Source organism: Xyrauchen texanus, chromosome 15 (genome assembly GCF_025860055.1).
Source record: "Xyrauchen texanus isolate HMW12.3.18 chromosome 15, RBS_HiC_50CHRs, whole genome shotgun sequence".
Taxonomy (NCBI): Eukaryota; Metazoa; Chordata; class Actinopteri; order Cypriniformes; family Catostomidae; genus Xyrauchen; species Xyrauchen texanus.
In genome coordinates this window covers 13,735,960-13,759,395 of record NC_068290.1, presented here as the reverse complement: position 1 = coordinate 13,759,395, position 23,436 = coordinate 13,735,960, and the positions used below count along the sequence as shown (strand labels likewise).

At 38.5% G+C, this 23,436-nt stretch overlaps 1 protein-coding gene across 7 annotated transcripts in view; it reads right to left on the bottom strand.

Annotated features, from left to right (window-relative positions):
- LOC127656351 (receptor-type tyrosine-protein phosphatase U-like) overlaps nt 1-23,436 on the bottom strand; it is a 319,639-nt gene that overhangs the window by 70,295 nt on the left and 225,908 nt on the right. For all 7 annotated transcript variants that reach the window (XM_052144640.1, XM_052144642.1, XM_052144643.1 and 4 more), the window contains exons 10-13: nt 22,701-22,902; nt 19,682-19,784; nt 19,224-19,497; nt 5,263-5,299 (exon numbers count right to left, since the gene is read on the bottom strand). In XM_052144640.1, the coding sequence (XP_052000600.1) occupies nt 5,263-5,299; nt 19,224-19,497; nt 19,682-19,784; nt 22,701-22,902 (616 nt within the window). The remainder of the gene's footprint in view (nt 1-5,262; nt 5,300-19,223; nt 19,498-19,681; nt 19,785-22,700; nt 22,903-23,436) is intronic.

Genomic DNA, 23,436 nt, shown 5'->3' with positions numbered 1-23,436 from the left:
CATGAAATTTGTTTCAAGATTAATGTGAGCACCTGCTGAGCGCACCCAAAAGTGGAAATTAGCACTTAAAGTTACAATGAAAGTCTATTGTTCTGTGAAGACTGTCAAGGGACTGTTAATTAAACTGTCACCTGTGCACTGAAATGGGAGTCTCGGCAGCTTAGTTTTGTAAGACTATGAAATCCAGATATCGTTTTTCCTCTGTATAATGAATCTAGATTCAAAGGAGAAGGACAATTATGTGGCAAATTAAATGCAACAACCAAAAGTATATGTTTTCAACAAGCTGGATTTCTTCGACAGGTTATGTTGATAATATTGGGATTTCCAATATTTTCCAACATTAATATTTCAAGCCATTGAAAATGACACCTAATTGTAAATTGTGTTGTGTAAATATGTTGTTTATTGTAAATTGGTATATGTCTCGTCACTGTCATGACTGCTATGTTGCTCGGAACTGCACACAAGACTTTCATCTACTGTTGCACTTGTGCATATGGTCGTGTGACAATAAAGTGATTTGATTTTATTTGATTTGATTTGATTGATTTGAAATGGAGGCACAAGCTTTGGAAATTTTTAAGGCAAGCTTTGGTAAAAGAAAACCTAGAAATTCACCACAGCCAAGACCCGCTCATATTGGGTGGATTAATGGATCTTTTGACTGGACTTTAACAAAAACAAGAAATAAAATTTTTAGGAACTCTACTACAGGTCTTCACACTGGCTTCCAGTCACATTTAGAATTAATTTTGAAGTACTATTACTAGTTTATAAATCAATCATTGACCTAGGACTGAAATATATTGCAGATATGCTTATTGAACATAAACCCAATAGACCTCTCAGATCATTAGGATCAAGTCAGTTTGAAATTCCAAGGGATCTCTCAAAACAAGGAGAAACAGCATTTAGCTATTATGCCATCCGCAGCTGGAACCAGCTTTCAGAAGAGGTCAGATGTGCTCCACATTCAACAGCCACATTCAAATCCAGACTAAAAGCACATCTGTTTAGCAATGCATTTATTGACTGAGCACTCTGCTGCACTTAATGATTGCACTGTATATCTTTATTCTTTCACTTTTATTCATAAAAATATCAGGTGGAAACATCTGAATGATAAAAGTTGGGGGTCTACGAGAGACTACAAGAGTGATCGCTTCAAGATCATGGGTCATGATTGACAATAGGACCTCAGGAAGGGGATTATTAAAGGTAAAGTTCACCCAAAAATGGAAATTCTCTCAACATTGACTCACCCTTATGCCATTCCAGATGTATATTACTTCCTTTCTTCAGCAGAATTTGAAGCAAAATAGAAAAAATCTCAGCTCAGTAGGATTCAAGTGGATGGTAACACGATTTTTGATGCTCCAAAAAGCAGACAATCAGCATTAACGTCATCCATATGACTCCAGTGCTTAAATTAATGTCTGATAAATCGATACGATTTTGGTGTGAAATCATTACATCCGGTGAGCAGCAGTATGCGCGTTCACGAGTGTGCTGAGGTCACGCGGTCTTGTGTCCGTGGCATGTCTGCGCCCACTGAGAAGATGAAACAGTCCTAAAATGTCAACTGTTGTCTCTTGGCTTCATGCAAGGAAGACAAGTCATTACCTAGTCTCAGATGGCAAGCCCACAGACTGCCTGTAGTCTATTCACTGACTGTCTATTCACTGAATGCTGCATATTGCATACAAAAATGGAAAGTACATTCTCCATCTGGCAAGCTCTAATCTGATTTGCTGACAGTCCATCTGGAAACAAAGTTGTCATTACAAAGTACCAGGTTAATACAACAAGTGCATTTGAGGATAAAATAATCACTAGATTTGCCTAAGTTTGCCAGTCGCACCAAACTTGTTAAAGATATGAAGAGTTATGTTAATTCGATTTCCACAATCAGAACTTTATCTAACTGTCAGTCTATACACATTTTCCAATATTTTTCAGCTGTTTTTGATAAAAATGTTTGCAGAGACAGCTGCATCAATATTTAAATATTTTTTTCACTCCAGTCTATTATTGTGGTACAATCTAATTTTAGATAAACCCATCCCTAAACGGCACATAAAAACAAAATGAACTGTAAACAAAAGGACACTTGTCACTGGAAGGTCTCTTTCTGTATAAGTAAACGGCTCTTGGCCACAATAAGCTGCATTATGGAACAACATTTCTGGCATTTAGTCATGCAGGACTAGTTGTCTTTCTCAGTCAGATTACTCCGCCTCACTAGAAGGGTCTTTGGCCAGCCAGGTCGATTTGACAGCAAGACTAGCAGCAAACGCTGTAGACTATAAATACTGTCCACACTTAGCTCTGACGGCGCTCGATAGATGGGAGTGTGATTCTTTCCTATTGTTTTGACATGAAGTCATGCCTCCTGAAGACTTTTATCTTTCTCTGAGGGCTCTGACAGGTGTGTGGCATGTATTGACAGGCACAGGTGACTCCATCAGTGGTGTTTGATGTGAAGGCCTTTCGCCTGACTGGACAGGGACCTGAGAACTTATCTGTCTGCCCTCATGCTACAGCGTGTCTAAGCCGAGACTGCTCAACCTGGATATTTCTGCTTTGATACAGTCCTGTCCCTAACTAGAGCACCCAAAACAAACATGATGAAAGAATGACCTGTTCTCGCTTACTGGCCTTGTCTCCAGACAATGGGATGTGGATAGGCAGAATTTTTTTTTACTATATACATATTTTGGGCAAAACAAACTGACCATCACTCAGAACGAACACTCAATTATTTCTATCTGACCACAATTGCAACTAGAGCGAGCCTTGTTTCATTTGTAAGGTTGACCTCAGACAGCTAGACTGCAAGAGTTTTATGTAATATTAACCACACTGGAACCAAGGTGGGCAATTCTCTCACATAGTTTTTTTTTTTACTGAACCTGACGTTACTTCTATGGCTCTATGATAAAGCACCAATGTCCAATGACGGTGAATAAGAAATTAGTAAAATATTGCAATACACCAGTGTAGCATCTGGACCAATCAGACACACAATTATTCATTATTTAATGAATAAGACAACAGATGTCTCAAGACTGTAACAAGCAAAGGTCCAAGTAGGCCCAAGCAGACTCCATTATGTCTGCTCCCCCACTGATCATTATCAAGCCTTTAGACTGAATTTGCTGACACTCGATCAGCAAATAGTGGACCCCCAGTGACATTCCAAGTGGGGAGGAGGCTAGAAGCAAAGATTGATTCACTCTTTCCCCCATAGAAAATGGACATAAAGCCCAGAACACAGACTTTTCTTCGTCATTTATAAACAAACTATAAATGAACACGTATATCCCCAGGACATTGTGTATAGGAGCATTACTGTCTTGTATAGTGTCTTTTTGTAATTACTGTATACTGTTTTTATGCACGCCTTATGACAGAACTACCAGACAATGTACAATTAGTTCTGCCATGTTTCCTATCAAATTAATCTTTGTGTGACACACTGCAAAGTGGTATATATATATAATATATAGGCCGGCAGGCCTCAACACCTCAAGCCATGTACAACTTGAACACCATCGACTCGAGGAACCATCCGGACATTCTCCTGCGACTGAATCCGGGCTCTCTCAACTGCTAAGGCAATTGCAAGTATCGTACCAGTAGCTAACTGAACCTATGTTTAGCATAAGAGGTAAACCCCTTTGTAACAAAAGGTGCTTTTAAATTAAGAGCTTGATGGTTCTCTCAGATGGTCAAAATGACTCTTTTCATAACTGCATTTGCCCTATTCTGTTCCGGTTTCATTTTATTTTCACTTTTCCCTTTCTCATGTATGAGTGATTTCGTGTGTATGTTTTTGTTTAGATAAGTTATGTGTTCGTATTTTAGTTAAATAAACTTTTGTGTACATTCTTGCGAGTTGATTCTGGTCTGCTTGTAAATCAATGTAAATGTAACAATTCGATATTAGCTTTATGCAAAGAAAGAGTTATTTTTGTGTGGCCATGAAAAATATCCTTTCTGAGAATTGATAGACAATCAATACTGAGTGTTCGCTGGACCAACAGATAAATTGATTGCAATGCTAATTCAGCTACCTCAAGTTGATTCTATTAACCAATCCAAATGTTCATAATTAATTAGAACGAGTTATGATTAATTATTCATGTTTCCCTTTTAATGAAATGTTGACTGTGGTATATTTTGATAAATAATCTCATCCCTGTTTCTAAAAGATTTAGCTTCAAAGCTATACCTATATGTGTAATATTATTGTCAATAAGCCATGAGAATAATATTACTCCAATAAGAGAATAATACTCATAATTCTCTTATTAAAGCTAATTCCCTACAGTAGAAATTGTGAGCTGATGCAACGAGACGTTGTATTTCGAATTTAATGGTGGAGAATTTATTCAGACAAATAATCTGGTAATTTGTCATTTATCTAAATTATAACGGTTGTCAAACGCGACTGATTCCATTATAAATTTAATATAATAATGCATTGCCAGATCCCTGCTGATGATTCCCACCCTATTAGACATGACATATTAGACATCAAACAAACACACACCCATTTTAAGTTGTACACTTTCCTCTGCCCTTTAGGGAATCCATGGGCGCTTGCAGCTCATATCAGAAATCTGAGCACTCTTGGAAAAAATGTGCACACATGGTCACACGTAAGATTAGCTAGTGACCCATTACAGAGTATTTCTCAGTGTTACAGCACTGAGAGGCTTGAGCAAGGATCACAAAGCTGAACTACTAGCTGGGAAGACATGAAGACATGATACCAAAGCCTGTACTGATGTTAGTCAGTGATGAGGAAAAAACAACATTGACACATACTCCACAGGCAGCAAATTGTTCTCCCATGTTATCCAGAGGTAGAATGCTGATGACATACCAGAAAACCTGTTGCCTCCAGGCAACTGCATTGCAAATATGTGAAAAACAAACATTAAAAGATTTTTATATTTTCTTTTAGGATTTTGCCTGTGCAAAAGCGCTAGGGTTTTCTGGGTGCTTGCTGGTCCAAGTCAAAAGACCTACCCTCAAGTCTCTATGAAATTTGGTCCCTATATAACCACTTTAAAGTCAATTTCATACTGCCTGTATACTCAAGGTATACTCAAACTTCTGCCATATTTTCCGCCCAGACCTTATACTTAGGACACTTTGCCTCACTTTGTCTTTCAAAGAACAATATAGGATACAATTGCACAGTACTTCTAAGAAGAACATTTTCTGTATCATCAGCACTGAATGACTCACCTTTGCGGGCGATACGAATGCAGTTTATCCTTGTTTCCTGTGAGAAAAGAGAAAAGAGAGATGGTTTGGATGCAGTGACACGCTGTGGGGAACAATCAAACTGTAGAAATAATACTGCATGATACCTGATGAGATGTTAAATGGGCTCATACTGACTTGTGCTGATTCATCAACAGAATGAATGTCAGTAAAAAATTACAAATAGATTCAGAAATAGCACTGCATCTCATTCTCACCATGGCATTAAGAGGTGTTGGTATATGTGTGTGTGCGTTTACTTAGATATAGTTTGGGAATGCATTTGTCCCAAGAAGTGAGCAGTGACAGTGTTGAATTTCACTCAGTCTTTATTTAACCCTATTATTACGTTCAGCATCTACACCTTTTGCATTCATGTGTCAATTTTGATCTGGTGGAATTCAAGCTTATGAATAACCTGATGGTTTTCATTTAAAACTATAATGTAAGTCATTACCAGTGTGATACATGTGAAGACATCTTTTGTTTTAATCAACATTTCTGTGAAATTGTATCTAAATAAAACACAACATACAAATTATATTAAAATCTAATGTGAGAATTACTAGTCATTTGAATGAATTTTCTGTAACTGCTCAATACAACTTGGTGGTCAAAAGTAATGAAACAAACATATTATTTTTCAAATAAACATCATCAAAACAACTGTACAACAACATTAATACTTCTTTACTATGTTTTATGTTAAGTAAAATCTATTCTATTTACCAGTTTGAACTGTTGAATTTTAATGCGTGAGAATGCTGAAAGCTGGTTTGTCATCAGATGGCTCTATATGTATATATATTTCTTGCAAAATGGTTTCTTTTAGGCTTAAAGTTAGTCAGTAGCAATAATAATTACCTTTACATTAAAATAGAAGTTTATGATTGGTCCCCATTTAGATAGCGAGGTGTGTGCGTGTGCGCACGTGTGTGTGTGTGTGTGTGTGTGCGTGTGTGTGTGTGTGTGTGTGTGTGTGTGTGTGTGTGTGGACAAAAGTAGCTGGAGGGATGACTTCCACCCAGGAGAGATATATAAAAGGAATGCATTCGTTTGAAATCTCGGTTGATGAAATGGTGGTGTTATGAAATCGACCTTTGTCAAATGGTGCTAATGAGAGCTAAGCCCATAATCCAATTCTGTCTCACCACCTTGACAAAAAGATGCATTATCAAATTAAGATTTACAAATGCTAATTCGAGCATTATGGACCAATTATGCAAATCTTCTCATCTGGAAAAAGAAGAGGCCTTTCCTTGGGGCTACACTGCTTTTTTTTTTATTGAAATTCCATTTCAAGCTGCCTTGGATCCTAAAGCCCATCATAACCCTATAACTTCTCAGAAAACATTCAAAACAAAATGGGAGGGGGTAAGAAGTGAAAAAAGCTTGAGAAAGACATGCATTCATATTTAAAGAGAGTGAAAAAGGACATGTAGGATATTTTAGTCCCCCTTAAAGATCCAAATGCTTAGAAATGTCATATAGGTCAATCCAGGCTTTACGAGAAACTCATCTTTATCTGCTCCAACAGCCATCGTTAAGATGCAAGTGTGTCATTGTTCCCAATACATACTCTCCCACGAGAATATCAATGCCTGTTCTCTCTAGCACAGAGCCGGTCCTAGATGTCACAACCATAACACAACATAGCTCACCAACTGGAGTGACTTCAAATGACAGACAAGATCAGACAGATGCAGACACAAAGCTTTAAGCTTTCCTGCTCTATTTAATCAAATTTATAGGAACGGTCAAGGCAGCCACTGCAAAAGGGATCTGTCAGCAAACTCAAGCTAAGTAAATGAATTATGAGCACTATAAATATAACAGGCCCAAGAAGGCAGGAGAGGAGAACTTATTAGAAAACACATACTTGGTTTAGTGTGGGAGGTAAAGAGGGTAAAAGTATGGAAGATAAAGACAGAAAGGCAAAGAGAAAGAGAAGGGTAGGTATGTGTAAATCTCATGACACCTAGCAAAAACAGGTCCAGAATGGGACTCACACAAGATTTTAAGACTTTAAGCCATTTTGCCACAGCTTTGGAGGTATGCTTGGGGTCATTATCTTTGGAAGACCCATTTGCGACCAAGCTTTAATTCCTGGTTGATGTTTTGAGATGTTTCTTCAATATATCCACATAAATTTCCTTCCTCATGGTGCCATCTATTTTGTGATGTGCACCAGTCCCTCTTGCAGCAAAGAACCCTTACAACCCGATATGGTTGGGATGGTATTCTTCGGCTTGCAAGCCTCATCCTTTTTCCTCAAAACATAATGATGATAATTATGGCCAAACAGTTCAAATTTGACCAGAGGATATTTCAAGATTTGTCCCCATGTACGCTTGCAATCAGTAAATTGACCTTTTTAATACAGGTTTTGGAGCAGTGGCTTCTCCTTGCTGAGCAGCCTTTCAGGTTATGCCGATAAAGGCATTGTTTTAATGTGGATATAGATACTTGTCTACCTTTTTCCCCAAGCAGTTTCAAGTTCCTCGGTGTCCACATTACTGAGGAACTCATATGGTCCGTCCACACCAGCGCCTCTTCTTCCTGAGACGGCTGAGGAAGTTTGGAATGAACCACCACATCCTCACACGGTTCTACACCAGTACTGCAGAGAGCATCCTGACTGGCTGCATCACCGCCTGGTACGGCAATAGCACCGCCCACAACCGCAAAGTCCTGCAAAGGGTGGTGCGAACTGCCAGAAACATCAACGGAGGTGAGCTTCACTCCCTCCAGGACATCTATAACAGGTGGTGTGTGAAAAAAGCTTGGAGGATCATCAGAGACTCCAGCCACCCGAGTCATGGGCTGCTCTCACTGCTACCATCAGGCAGGCGGTATCGCAGCATCAGGACCCGCACCAGCCGACTACATGATAGATTCTTCCCCCAAGCAATCAGACTTCTGAACATTTGATCTCTCACCATCAATAATCAGCACTGCACTTTATTAATTATCATCTTGTATCACACACTGGACTGTCAAATATATTGTCCCCAATTCAACTACTGTATATATATTTTATATACCCTTACCCTTATTTTTTTTTATTGTATGTGTATTCTATATTGTGTGTATTGTTTACTGTACATTGTATATTGTGTTGGGTAAGAATGTGTACATTTGTTATGTAAATTGTGTTGTGTAAATTTGTTGTTTATTGTAATTGGTACTGCTATGTTATTCGGAACTGCACACAAGACTTTCACCTACTGTTGCACTTGTGCATATGGTCGTGTGACAATAAAGTGATTTGATTTGACAAAAAGTAGTGTGACAATAAAGTGATTTGATTTGATCTTCACAAGGTCCTTTGCTGTAGTTCTGGGATTCATTTGCACTTTTCGTACCAAACTACATTCATCTGTAGGAGACAGAATGTGCCTACTTCCTGAGTGGTATGATGGCTGCGTGTTCCCATGGTGTTTATACTTGTGTACTATTGATTGTACAGATGAACGTGGTACCTTCAGGCGTTTAGAAATTGCTCCCAAGGATGAACCAGACTTGTGGAGGTCTTGGTTGATTTCTTTTGATTTTCCTATGATGTCAAGCAAAGAGGCACTGAGTTTGGAGGTAGGCCTGAAAATATATCCACGTGTACACCTCAAATTCAGTACACCTCCTATCAGAAGCTACTTGGCTAATTGTTTAAAGGCTTGACATATTTTTCTGGAATTTTCCAAGCTGCTCAAAGGCACAGTTAACTTAGTGTATGTAAAGTTATGACCCACTGTAATTGTGATATAGTCAATTAAAAGTGAAACAATCCATCTGTAAATATATTTTTTTAAATTACTTAAATGTAGATGTCCTAAAAGACTTTCAAAAAATGTAGTTTGCTAGTTAGCTGAAATCTGTGGAGTGGTTAATAAAGTGTATGTAAACTTCTGACTTCAACTGTGTGTGTGTGTGTGTGTGTGTGTGTGTGTGTGTGTGTGTGTGTGTGTATGTGTATGTGTGTATATATATATATATATATATATATATATATATATATATATACACAGTGCCTTGCAAAAGTATTCAGACCCCTGACCAATTATCTCATATTACTGAATTACAAATGGTGCAATTCATTCTATTTAATACTTTATTTTAAAACACTGGAACTCAATATCAATTATTGCTAGGTGACATTGGTTTTATGTTGGGAAATATATATAAAAAAACTGAAATATCTTGCATAAGTATTCAACCCCGTGCTGTGGAAGCTGCCAGGATACACCGATGAAAGAAATTGCCCTAACGAGGACAAATTACTTTTCCACCTGTGAATCATTAAAGTTGCAATTATTTTCTGGATATGAAACCCATTGTTGAAGGACCATTGGTCAGACTGTGAATCTGAAGGAAAATGAAGACCAAAGAGCATTCCAAAGAAGTTAAGAGATAAAGTAATATAAATGCATAGATTAGGGAAAGAGAACAAAATAATATCCAAATGTTTGGATATGCCAGTGAACATTTGGATCAATAATCAGGAATCAGGAAGCTGCACCACCCAGGCACTGCCTAAGAAAAGGCTGTTCCTCAAAACTCAGTGCTCTAATAAACAGGAGACTTGTGAGAGAATCCACAGAGAGGCCAACGATTACTTTGAAGGAGCTACAGAGTTCAGTGGCTGGGAGTGGAGTAATGGTGCACCAGTCAACCATATAAAGAGCACTGCATAACGCTGGCCTGTATGAGAGGGTGGCAAGAAAGAAGCCGTTCCTCAAAAAGTACCATCTGAAAGCACGTGAGTGACCCAGCTGCAATGATGGAGAAGGTTTTTTGGTCAGGTGAGACCAAGATAGAGCTTTTGTCCAAAACTCAAAGGGCTATGTGTGGAGCAAACCTAACACATCCTATGACTCGAGACACACAATCCCTACAGTGAAGTATAGTGGTGGCGGCATCATGCTGTGGTTATGCTTCTCATCAGAAGGAACTGGGCAACTTGTTAGAATTGAAGGATGAATGGATGGAGCAAAATATAGGGAAATACTGCAAGATTACATGTTTCAGTCCGCTAAGACACTGAAGCTAGGAAGGAAATTCACCTTTCAGCATGACAATGATCCCAAGCACAAAGCCAAAGCAAGATTGGAGTGGCTCAAGAACAAAAAGATAAATGTCCTACAGTGGCCCAGTCAAAGTCCTGATCTCAATCCTATTGAGAACCTGTAGCTTCTCACATGGTCTTTAAACCAACTGTAAAGCGCTACAGGATACACAGAAAAGAAAACAGTTTTCATCAGCCCCTTATTACACACCTAAAGGAAGAAAAAGAGTGTTTGAAAGTGTCTGGTAAGTCCCGTAGGATCCAGTACTATAGCCCAAAAATAAGCAAAGTTTTTCTGTGTGTATGAGTGAAAGAGCACCTGACAGCTACATTCATTTTGTTTCGCCTCTAAGGGCTGTTAAGGAAGTAGAGGACAAAAAGTAAATAACAAAAGGGCAGAGAGAAAACAGCCTTTTGTAAACAGCCTTGCATCACAAATCTTTTAAGCATCTCTTTATAAATATATTTCGCTCAAAGCAATTACACGAAGCCCTGACAGCATTCACAGCTCTCTAATGGCTAATTGACAGAATTTTGGCCAAAAACGCAGTGGTGGACTTTCTTCCTTGTACTGCTGCCAAAAGATTTAAAGCCACTTAAAGCCAAGAAGTTGGCCACGACGCAAAGCAAAGTATATTAGCAATGTTTATACGCATTCAGAATAAAAAAAACACTTTACATAACAGAAATGCTCAAATTTCGAACAAGGGAGTGTTAAATGTTAGCTCTCCTGAGCTATGTTCTCTTTAGCTTAGATTGTCAGCCTTTATGGCAGTTATGTAGCATAAAATAAAGCTGAATAAAAATGAATATTTAGCTAAAGGTCAGTCAAGTAAATCAGCAGAACCCAAAGGAGCATGAGCTGAGCAATCGGTTTCCAGAGTCAAAAGAGTGAAACCGAGGGGGAGGTACACTCACAATGGGTCGGCTGACAGGTGCATTTTCAGTCTGTAAATAGTGAGAAGTCCTAAGGGATTTCAGCAGGCAGGGAGTTTGTGTCTTCAAGAAAGGTCAACAGAGGCACTTTGCTTTAAGGCAGTCAAAAAAACGACTGTGTAACAAGGCTAAGTAAAGTCCAAGTTTTGTCTCTGAATTGCTGTTCAGAAGAGTGGAATGAGCCAAGCTGGCTCATCCATTCCTCCAGGTACTGAGCCAAAGCGATAACCTTCTTCTAAATGTCATCCACATTTTTTGAGGATGAGGTTTGCAAAATGGTGTCAAATCTAAATGGACCATTCAAAAAAAAAAAAAAATCACTTCCACTAGCCTGAAATGTTCATAGCAGATAACTGTAAGGCAGGTAACTAATAGCCATTAAATCACAAGGCAAGTGCTGGAGAAGTAGTTCTCAAGATGGCAGTTGGCTTGCGTAGAGTCCCATGTGTTGTGTTCTTCATCCTTGAAATCCTATAAATTACAGGACTGAACTAATGAGAAAAGGTAGGCCCAGAAGTGTATTGGCATTACAGCAGTAACGCCAAACTTGGACAGACATGGGCAAGTGGGCAGCATGATTGGGCTCCCTTTTCCCAGTGGGTTGTGGATAGGCACAGATGGAATCTATAATTTTTTTTCACTGGTGATTGACAGGTTGTCCAGTCTGTCCATCAGATTTTAGACAACTGTTGCTCCTGTTGCTAACGACACGCTGCACCAGTGTTTGTGGCCTGCTAAGCATTGCCTATTCTTATATGTTCATCATTTTATCCTTTGAAATTTTACAGTGTTTCAGGTTTTTCCTCTTTTCTACGGTTTCATCTGTATGTATTTTACTTGTTGCTGCTAGCGCACAGCTCGAGTCTGTGTTTGTAGCCTGCTATCTTTTTAGCGTCGCTTATATATCTGTTTTCAGCCTTTTAATCCTTATAATCTGCCATTTTTCAGCATGCATTGGGTTTTTCCCCACATTATTCTCTTATCGTGATTCAACTGCGTGCATTTTCCACATGCACCCGCTTTCAATTTTTATCCAGATTAAACTGCGTGCATTTTTCAGTGCGCACCTGTTTTTCACCTCTGTGTTACACAGATATTTATTGCATCAATCTCAAAGCACCGCTTATCAAGAAAAACCAACAACAACAAACATCAACATCATTTACAATAGCCTCTTCCGTCAGCAGTGAGGGATTAACATTTCATAAATGTAAGAAAATAGTCAGGCTGACAGGGAAGGTTAATGAGTTAGAGACACATGTCCGAACACTAGTGGAGGTCAGTGAGAAAGAGAAGCCAGTAGATACTGTTTTGGATGCGGGCAGTACAGAGCGCAACACAACACACTTTGGTTCTGGCTGTAGAGCACCCGCAGCAGGGTGTTTGGGTGGCATCTCGGCGGCATACTCGCTCAGCAAAGTGACACCACTCTCCAGTTCCTGTTAGGGTTTCCAATCGATTCTCTCTACTCAGTGATGCACCCACTGAGAATCATATTGAAACAGCCCTTGTTATTGGTGATTCTATTGTAAGTAACATGGAAATAGAGACTCCAGCCACTATTGTTAAATGCATTTCGTGTGCCAGAGTGTCTGACATCAAATCAAATTTACAAGTGCTGGCTAATGCTAAACGTAGATTTTCTGAAATTGTTATTCATGTCGGCACTAACAATGTCCGGCTTTGCCAGTCGGAGATAATGTTAAAGAGGTGTGCGAATTTGCAAAAACAATGTCAGACACTGTAATATGCTCTGGTCCCCCCCCAGTGGTGATGAGGTTTATAGCAGTTTAGTGTCACTGAATGGCTGGATGTCTGAGTGGTGTCTGGAGAATAGAATAGGATTTATAGACAATTGGAAGAGTTTTTGGGGTAGACCTGACCTGCTAAAGAGAGACGGACCCCATCCCTCCAGGGAAGGTGCCACTCTCCTCTCTTTCATCTTAATAATCTTAATAATGATAGTATTTGACTAACTGGGGCCCGGGTCAGGAAGCAGACAAACTGGTTAATCTGAACGTCTGCTAGCTGCCTTGAGATGTCACACATGTCACGTAAACTACAACACATAGAGACTGTATCACCTAGATATCTCATAAAGACTGTGTCTGTCCCACGAACTACCAAACACAAAACCCTAAACAATTTATAAAAAATGTGATTAAGGTCAAACTTGAACAAACAAATTAAAGATAAACATCATATAAATATAGGGCTACTAAACATTAGATCTCTTTCTACCAAAGCACTAATTGTAAATTAAATTATTACAGATCATAGTTTGGACTGAAACCTGGCTTAAACAGCATGGATATATTAGTTTAAATGAATCTACTCCCCCAGGTTATTGTTATAAACACAAGCCTCATCTGAAGGGTCAAGGAGGAGGTGTTGCTACAATTTACAGTGATGTTTTTGTGATACTAAGGAGGACAGGATATAAATGTAAGTCTTTTGAACTAATAATATTAATGTAACACCATCAGATATAAATAAAAAACTATGTAATCTTTTACCCTTGCTACAGTATATAGATCACCTGGGCCTTATTCTGATTTCCCTGAATTTGCAAATTTTTAGTAACTTGTAGTTACTGTAGATAGAGCTTTAATTGTTGGTGACTTCAACATTCACAAAGATAATGAAAATTACACATTGTGATTAGCATTTATCAATATTCTCAACTCTCTTGGAGTCAGACAAAATGTAACAGGAATAAAGCCTCAATAGAACCAGATATTATGTCGCAGCACAAGAGTAATGACTTCATGAATTTATTTACTGATAAAATTGAAATAATCAGAAATAAAATTGGAATTATGCAATCATCTGTCATACCTGTCATGTCTTGTCCTGTCTTGTCATGTTATGTCTCACTTCTGTTCTTTCCCTCTACTCTGTCGCCCTCTGTTGGTCGTTTTATGTTATTATCCCCTCTCCTTTCCTCCCCTTCCAGCTGTTTCTCATCTTCCCTGAGTTCCTCGTTAATCCTCTGCCCACCTGTTCCCTCTTTCCTCTGATTAGCTCTCTATTTCTCTCCTCGCTCTCACTACATTCTCTGTCGGATTCTCACTCAGTGATACTATCTCTAGAAGCTACTACAGCCCTGTTTATCTCTGTCCAGAGTCCTGTCCTGTTGGCATCCGCCGTCACTAAACTGTTCACCGCTAAAGACCATCTCCTATCTCTGTGCCCAGTTACCTGACGCCACGAGAGAGTGGTATTCTACAGCTACCCTCTGCCTTGGGAGAGACCCACAGCCTGTTGTCGCTTCTCCACTTGCCCTGTCTACTACCCGTGGACTTACTCCAGCTCGTAGGAAGCACTTGCTTATGCTGTTTGTTATCGCCCTCTCTGCGGGCTGTTTTTGTTTGTATTCCTCTCAAGGAGAAGACTTTGTGTTGACATTATCTACTAAGCTTCATTAAAGACTCTGTTTTTTCATACACCACTTTTGGGTCCTCACTTACCTTCATAACAATACCACCTCAGAAAACAGTGTCTTGTAATTTTCCTCACGTGCAACTTCAATCCTTCGCTGTCATAGGTCATGAAGAGCTAACAAAACTTATCAAAGCATCAAAAGCCACAACATGTTTGTTAGCCAACCAATACCAACTAAGCTCTTAAAATAGATATTTCCTGTAATTTCAGAACCTCATCTTATTATTCTTAACTTCTCGCTATCCTTAGGACATGTCCCTTTAAAATGGCAGTTATCAAACTGCTTGTTCATAAGCCACAACTTGATCTTGGAGAACTGGCTAATTATATACCGATTTCAAATATCCCGTTTATGTCAAAAATATTAGAAAATGTGGTATTCTCCAAATATGTTCATTTCTACAGAGAAATAGTATATATGAACAATTTCAGTTAGGATTTAGGCCTCATCACAGTACAGAGACTGCACTTATCAGAGTTACAAATGACTTGCTCTCATCATCTGATCGCGGTTGCATTTCACTTCTAGTGCTTTTAGATCGTAGTGCTGCATTTGACACGATAGATCACGACATTCTCTTGAATAGGCTAGAGAATTATGTTGGCATTTGTGGAGTTGCATTAGCATGGTTTAGGGTCCTATTTAGCAGACTGTGGCAGGGCGGAGGGCGGGGCCGGGTCGTGATTCTACACACCCGGTCCCTTATCAGGCTAATCAAGCCTCCGAGAGGGATAAAGGCCGACTGTGGAGGATGGTGCGGGTGAGAGAGACTGGTGCCGAAATCCAGAAAGTCGGCCTTTATCTCTCTCGGAGGCTTGATTAGCCTGATAAGGGACCGGGTGTATAGAATCACGACCTGGCCTCGCCCTCTGCCCTGCCACACAGACCACTACCACTTTGTCTATTTAAATGAGGAATTGTCAAATCAAACAAAAGTAAAGTATGGAGTGCCACAGGGATCAGATTTAGGTTCTTTGCTTTTCTCCTTGTATATACTTCCCCTGGGAGATATTATCAGGAATTGTGGAATAAGATTTCACTGACAGTACCCAAATTTATATTTCTTCAAAACCTGATGAGATTTCACAATTCTCCAAATTAGCAGAGTGTATCAATGAAATAAAAGATTGGATGCCAGAGGGAGCCCAATCATGCTGCCCCCACTTGCCCAGTCCTTCTACTCAATTCTGACTAAACAGAGGTACTAATTCTTGGACCAGAAACCTATAAAAATAAGCCAATCAAATATAATTTGACTCTCAATGGATGTACTGTTACATCCAATGTTTATAGAACAGCATTCTTCCACCTAAGAAATATTGCTAAATTACAACACATGCTCTCTGTTGCTGATGCCAAAAAACGTATTCATGCATTCATGACCTCAAGACTAGATTATTGTAATGTATTACTGGGAGGATGTCAAGCAATATCAATAAATAAACTTATATTCGGCTCCTAAACTATGGAAAAGTCTCCCTGACACTGTTCAAGATGCAGATACACTCACTCAGTTTAAGTCTACACTAAAGACTCATCTATTTAGCCAGGCATACACATAATGTATCCTTCATCTCACAATTAGGCTGCTTTAGTTAAGTCTCCCGGAACCAGAAACAGTGATCATGATCTATAACTCTGCAAAACATTTAATGGAATCTATGCTAATATTATTTTATTTGTTTCTCTGTCTCAACCTCGGGGCTCCTATCCTGAGGCCACCAGAACCGGCTGGATCCAGCTCCATTCCTGCTGCATGTTGGACTCCATTGCTACGTGTCACTGTGTGATGATAACTAATAAAAGCCGGTGCCAGCCACTTCATATACCACTGCCTGTACCATGGACTTCAGTGAAAGGGCCAGGTTGAACTGCGATGGACCTCACTAATCTCTGCCTGCATCACCTCGGTCTAATGATGGACTACACTCTTGAAATGGAATACATAGACTATCAATTAATTGCCAACAAAACCCTTCATCAGCCAACTAACAAGGACAATGCATCTATGTGAACTTCTGCAGTTAATCCAGGATGCACTTCAAAGACATTAGGCATTATTCTTACCGTTCATTTCAAAATCTTTGTTTAAACACTGCCCTTCAAAACTTACTTGATGACTTGCACTATACGTAATACTGGAATTATGTTCATGATGTTAGCCAGAGGGGAACTGGCCCCCACAGTGAGTCTGGTTTCTCCCAAGGTTATTTTTCTCCATTAACCAACATCTTATGGAGTTTTGTGTTCCTTGCCAAAGTCGCTTCGGCTTGCTCACTGGGTTTATAAATACAATTATTAATTACTTATTTTTAAACAAAATTCAAAATCATATTCTACCAAACTACACACGATGATGACGAAGACATTATAGATCTTCTGTTAATGCCTGATTTTCTTTAAAGCTACTTTGAAATGATGTGTGTTGTGAAAGGCACTATATAAATAAAAATTATTTGACTTTCACAAGTTTTTGCACTGATTTAAGGAGGAATGGGCTCCTAAATGGGGAAATCAATCCCAAAGTGCTTGCAGGTGTAAAGTGGTGTAAAAAAGGTGTAAGTGTTTAAAGTATGTAATTTCTAGCATCATCATCAGGAGCAGCTCATCTATATGGGCAGATAGGGCTGAGCCCCACCTAAATATTCATCCATTTGAAAACATAGATCCATACTATAAACTGCCAACAATCTAATTGTTTAGCCATAAATGTGTTCAAAATGCTGATATTTATATTTAAAAGAAGGACTAATATATGTTTTGATGATATTTCTAAGTCATAAAGTAGCTGAAAGCTCTGTTACACATTGTAAGATATAAATATTAAAACATATGTGGCAGAAAGTCTTACGCCATCCCAAACTCCATAGCGCCCCTCGGTTTTTCCAATGAAAATCTGTGGTCAAATGTGGTACTGCAACTAACCCTCAACGTGACCCATTGGGGCAGATATTAATCTAATGGTGCTGTGTCTGACTAGTTAAGACATTTAAAGAAAGCAATGTTTTCAGAGTAATTAACCTATGAAAGGCTTACTTATAGTTGTCTATGCATATTAAACTGGAAATTTGTATTTAAAATCGAACAAACTACACCTTAAATAAAGAAAAATACTGGTGGCAGCAGATGTGTGGAACTTTGTGAATGGGCATTCAAGTTCTGTTATCTGTAGGCAAAAACAACAAACTAATCAAATTGAATCTAAAAAAATCTAAATTAATCCAATTAATCCACTATGTTAACACAGATGTATATTTTGCTTGTGACCAGAGCAAAATATAGAGTACTTTCTAAGAAACTTGTTTGGCACCTGTCCAGATACATTTTTGTGCAACAAAAGATGCCCATCTCCCCAGCTCTTTTCCAGGATCTGCCTTGCTTATGCTGTAGAGATAATTCTCTTTCTTAGCCTCAGCCATTCCTACAACATAAACTGCCATCTGATCTATTTTTGATCAGCTGCACCTGTGCCCAATTATCCCAGTGAAATAGTTTACGCCAGCGAGACGGTATTCCTTGTTGTTTATCCTCTTATCTAGACATGGATGTGGAGCATAGGGGCTGTTTTTTCTAAATTTTCCCATTTGAATAAAGCACTGACACCCAAAGCATAGAGACCTTGGTGTGTGCTGATACTCATTAATTTCACACTGGGACTGTGGCATGCAGTATTTTATGGGTGTGAACAGTGCGAGAAGAAATAAAGACATCCCGTAAGAACAATGCATTATACAACATTTTTGTAGATCCAACTAACTGCAGATTTACAAGCTGCAGGTGCATCACACCATAAATGCTACTCTGGTTTTGGGAATTTACCTCCTGCTATGCACACTGGAAACAATTCGTACATGTGTGAAAGAACAACATTCTAAGACAAGAGTTTAAAATCAATCATTCTGCATAAAAAGCTTTTAAAATGTATTCAATTTGATGTGAATGTAGCAGATATCAGGGCTAGCTGTTACAAAGGGAAGTTTTCACAAGGTTTTTACCTGTATGTTAGTAACTATGGTTTTAATCAGAAGTACAAATGCACAAATACTGGTTGTCTCTAGAAGAGATGTTGGCTTCGGACACGTAATTCAAAACCGTATTCAATTTGAATAGTTTAGTTTTTTCTATACTCCACACTAAATTCCAACATAATCATATACATGCTATAACTCAAACAAAAAACACTGACATTCACTAAGGCAAGGGTCAAATAAAATTAAAGTACATTTTAAAGAAAACGTTGAATTGTGTTATAAGAACAAGGGTATTTTTCATAAATGTGAAGTGGTGGACATTAAACTTTTTTCATGTTCAATAATAGTGGAAATGTTCAATAGCTGTTTTGTAGTCAATATTGAAAGGTACAGTATGTGCCTATATAGAAATTGACTTAATATAACCTACTAAATAATAACCTTCTCCTTTAATAAATCTAATCTTTGTGACTGCTGAATAAACCAAAGTTAAAAAAAATTCTAAAGGTTTTATGTTTTAGACACTTACGCCTCTGAAGTTGCTCATGGCCTGGAAGTAGATGAGGTAGTTCTTCCTTGGGTCCAGGGGGCTGTTCCAGTAGCCATTGTAGGTGTGGTTGTCCCCCACAGTAAAGGGTGTGGCCTCAGGCAGGCTGCTTGGTGGCAGTTCAGCTGTGTAGTAGTTTGGAGCTCCACGTGCCTGGGCCTCACCATGAGAGGTTGGAATGGGGAAGCATTCCTGAACACCAAGCTCTCTCTTCACCTTCCTGCCAGCTTCCTCCTCCACAACCACTTGATATGTGCTGTATATATGCACAAACACAGTGATGTATTCAATGATATGATACAACATTCAATGATGAGAGGCTTTAATATTCATTATAAACAGTAACGGACCCAGATGGAATGCATTTTTAAAAATACGTTAACATGGTAATAATACCGTAATAACATAGTAATAATGTATTGTTACACTAAATAATGCACCTGACAGGAGCTCCGCGGCCTTGAGCTGGACGCAGCAGGACTGTAATGGTGCTTTCATTCTCACTCAGGGGTGATGGCATGTCTCCATAATCAAATGTTGGAGCTTAAGAAAGTCAAAGAGAGAGGTGATAGAGTGATGGAGAGCAAGAAAAATATAGAAAAAGAGAATGAGATGAAAATAATTTACAAGCACTTTTCTTGTGGAGTTCAAGCGATGCAAATCATTTAAATGTGGATAGCACTAAATATTGTGGAGGATGAGGGTTTAAGAGATTTCATTTCCATTGCAATGAATATGCAAACTATAGGGACAAGTTCTTTGAATTAGTCAACTTCCCACTAACACATTTGGAAACATTTACGCTTGCGCTTAAATTTGTGCTATTTTAGTAAATTAATACTGTGGAATGCTTTGTTTGAAAAATGTGAATAAAACATTATTGTTACATATTGTTTTCATTTCTTTTCTTTTGTGAGGAGGAATTAAATGCATTTTGACAGGAAAATAAGTATATATATAGTCAAATTTCAGCGATTTATCTCAATTATGAAATATTTTGCGATTAATCGCAATAAAATATTTTAATCGACTGACAGCACTACTATATCCTTTCAAAATGAGGAAAAGTGACGTTTATGCAAATTAATTAAGGCACAATTAATAGCTAAACATTTTAATTAGAGGAACATAACAAAGGATGCAAATGTTGTTGTCTGAAATAAGACCACCCATATTCATGACAACAATAAACACTGCATATAAACTCACAGCTTTTATTCTCCAAACCTGCCCCTCTGCTTGTCTTGAACTGGGGTATAATTAAAAGGTGTACATGTGGGACAAACAGAGGGGAAACTCATTTAGAAGGATATGAGTCTGGACTGCCTCCTTCCCCAGAGATGGCCGTGTTGAGCAATAATGCTTTCTTTAACATTGGCAGTCAATTAAAGCTGACGAGAAAAGGCAAACAATCGGCAAAAAATCTATAATTATGGTATTAAAAGCAGGTTGGGTAAAACTGCTGCAGTAGAAGCTGACGTCAATACAAGAGAGGCCTTTAATAGCTTTCAATGCTTAGACACATCAGCCAAAAACACAATACAATGCTGGTATACAAACATATCATGCACTGAGAGATATAAGAGGCTCAAATATAGTGTGTACTCACAATAAAATATACAAAGGGTATTGTTTGCATTTATCCCCATACATACAAACTTCAAGCATCAAAACTATAGTGCATCTATTCCTACAACATCCTTCACTGTAACAACACCAAAGTCTTCAAGATGTAAGATTGTGCTATGAGGTGAGGTGCACATATTGAACTGTTTTGGAGGCAGAAGAAGAACTTTCTCTCTCTTATTGTCTCTCTTGCTCTCTCTGTATTTTGCAACATCCCTGTTTTGACTTCTAGAGTCCTGAAATTGATTGAGCTATAAATCTATATATAATAATCCTTCTAACAATTCTAAAACTCCACCCAAGAAAACCATACACACTGAACTAAGAGTTGATGGACATGGGTTTTTCCATGGTCAATACCAATACCTTGAGAACAGGGTGGCTGGTATAATGCTAATATACAGTGGGGTTGAAAAGTCTACATGTTGCTTTCTATAAAGCTGATAATCCATATTGTCCCAGCCTAAATTAAGAACGTTACAATAGCATTGTAAGGGGGAACTGGCTTGGCAATATGAATAATAGTTTAATGATAAACTGAACCAAAAACACAAACACATAGAGCAGCTGCCTGTAATTCTCTCTCTCTCTCTCTCTCTCTCTCTCTCTCTCTCTCGAACTGTCATCACCGGCCGCCTTTATCCCTCGCAAAACATTAAACGTTTTGAATTCTAGAATTTCAAAGTGGACCAATATTTGGGTTCTTCTTCAACACACAATGCCTCCAAGAGAACAGAGTAAGGTCTCCATTGCTACCAATTCACAAGTCCATCTGCAAATACACTGGCCTGAACACACATCTCTTTGCATCAGTCTCAGGAACAGGAATCCTGATTTAGCATGAGCCGTGTCTGGCTGACAGCAGCATATGGTGCTGTTTTGTAAGCCAGGCCGGTTGCAAACGGTGTGGATGACAGCGATGTCAGTTTTCTTTGAGGCAAGGGGAAACGTGTAACAGTCTTGAAAGGGGCGGTTGTGTTCTGAGCATCTGCTGTGATTCAGTCTCAGTATCGCTTTCTCTGATCCACATGGAAATGTATAATGTCTCTTAAGCGTCGATATGGGCAAGCAGCATGCATATACATGCTTCAGAGATCAATAGTGCTCCTGAAGATAAGCATGATGAACAGGAAACTCTGGAGTTTCACAACCTGGTTTTGTTTCTTTTTCTTCCCATCAATTAAACTGATGCCATGCAATTCAGGAGATATCTATGACTGAGACATCTTCCAAACTATCAGAGCCATAAGAGGCATTTTAAATGAATAGTTTAAACAGTAGATCTCACCTGGCAATTCTAAAGGAGTATCCTACACACAAACACAAGCATGCATGCATATATGCAATTTAATATCTCTTATACTCATTTAGCATCATTGCTTGAAAAATGTAAAAAAATATATATATATTTTGGCATATCCAACACAAATCTCTCTAGGTTTTGTAGTTTAAGAAATGAAAAATAAAAACACATGAAACTCAATATTTACAAAGCAGTATGTTGTTTGAAATCTAGTTAAAATATGATAATTTTGACATGAGTTTTCATCTCGTAATTAGGGATGTGATACATATGTAATGTCACAAATTGTACAATATTGTCTGGAGCTTTCTGAATCTACTCCTTTTCATTTATTCTTTGCTCATAGCAAACAATGTGACATTCACTTTGTAGTAAATAGTGAATTAGTCAATGGTTTTGGACACAGTATATGCATGATTAGTTCATGGCAGCTGATGAACAGATGTATAGACAGTCAAGCATACACACACAAAGCTATACAAACTCCCACACTGCTACACTCTTTCCCCAAAACCATACACACTCCTCACCAGAAATATTGGTGGTTATCTCAGTGAGAGCTGTTTGGCCGAAACCCTTGGCAGTGCGTGCCCGAACAGAGATTAGATAGGTGGTGCCAGGATGCAGGTTGGAGAACATATGGTACGTCTCGTTCCTCAGCTTGGATACAGTGCGCCGCGGGCCTGGAACATTGATCCCTGGGTCTGACGATTCAATGCTCTGGTAGCTAATCTGTAATTGCACACATTAATACCATTTAAATGAGTCACAGCTGAAAAATATTGTCATTAAAAATAGCAATATTGGTTCACCAATTTAATTTCACAGCTGAACATTGTTTTGGAACTAAACATGCAATGACTCCGTGTGTGGTAGCTCAAATCAAACAATGTTTAATAAAAGGTTTGCCAACACTGACACTCCTACTATCATTAATCAGAGTAGGCTTACAATGATTCACACATCAAATAAAACATCTACTGTATAAACAAACCATGACAGCCTACTCACAAACACGTGAGTTGTTACACGTTACATTACCATGTTTACAGCAACCTTTTGACCATTGAATTGCAATAGCTTTTCCAGTGTTTCATGATTACTGGATAACTGATATTTATGAATATTTCAATATGGATATTTTTGCATAGTGAGAACTGTGAGAACCCTGAAAAAGTACTGTGACAGTACTATAGTATAATGATGGTATCAGATGTTAATACCATGGTACTTTGATACAAAACATTATGACCACCTGCCTAATAT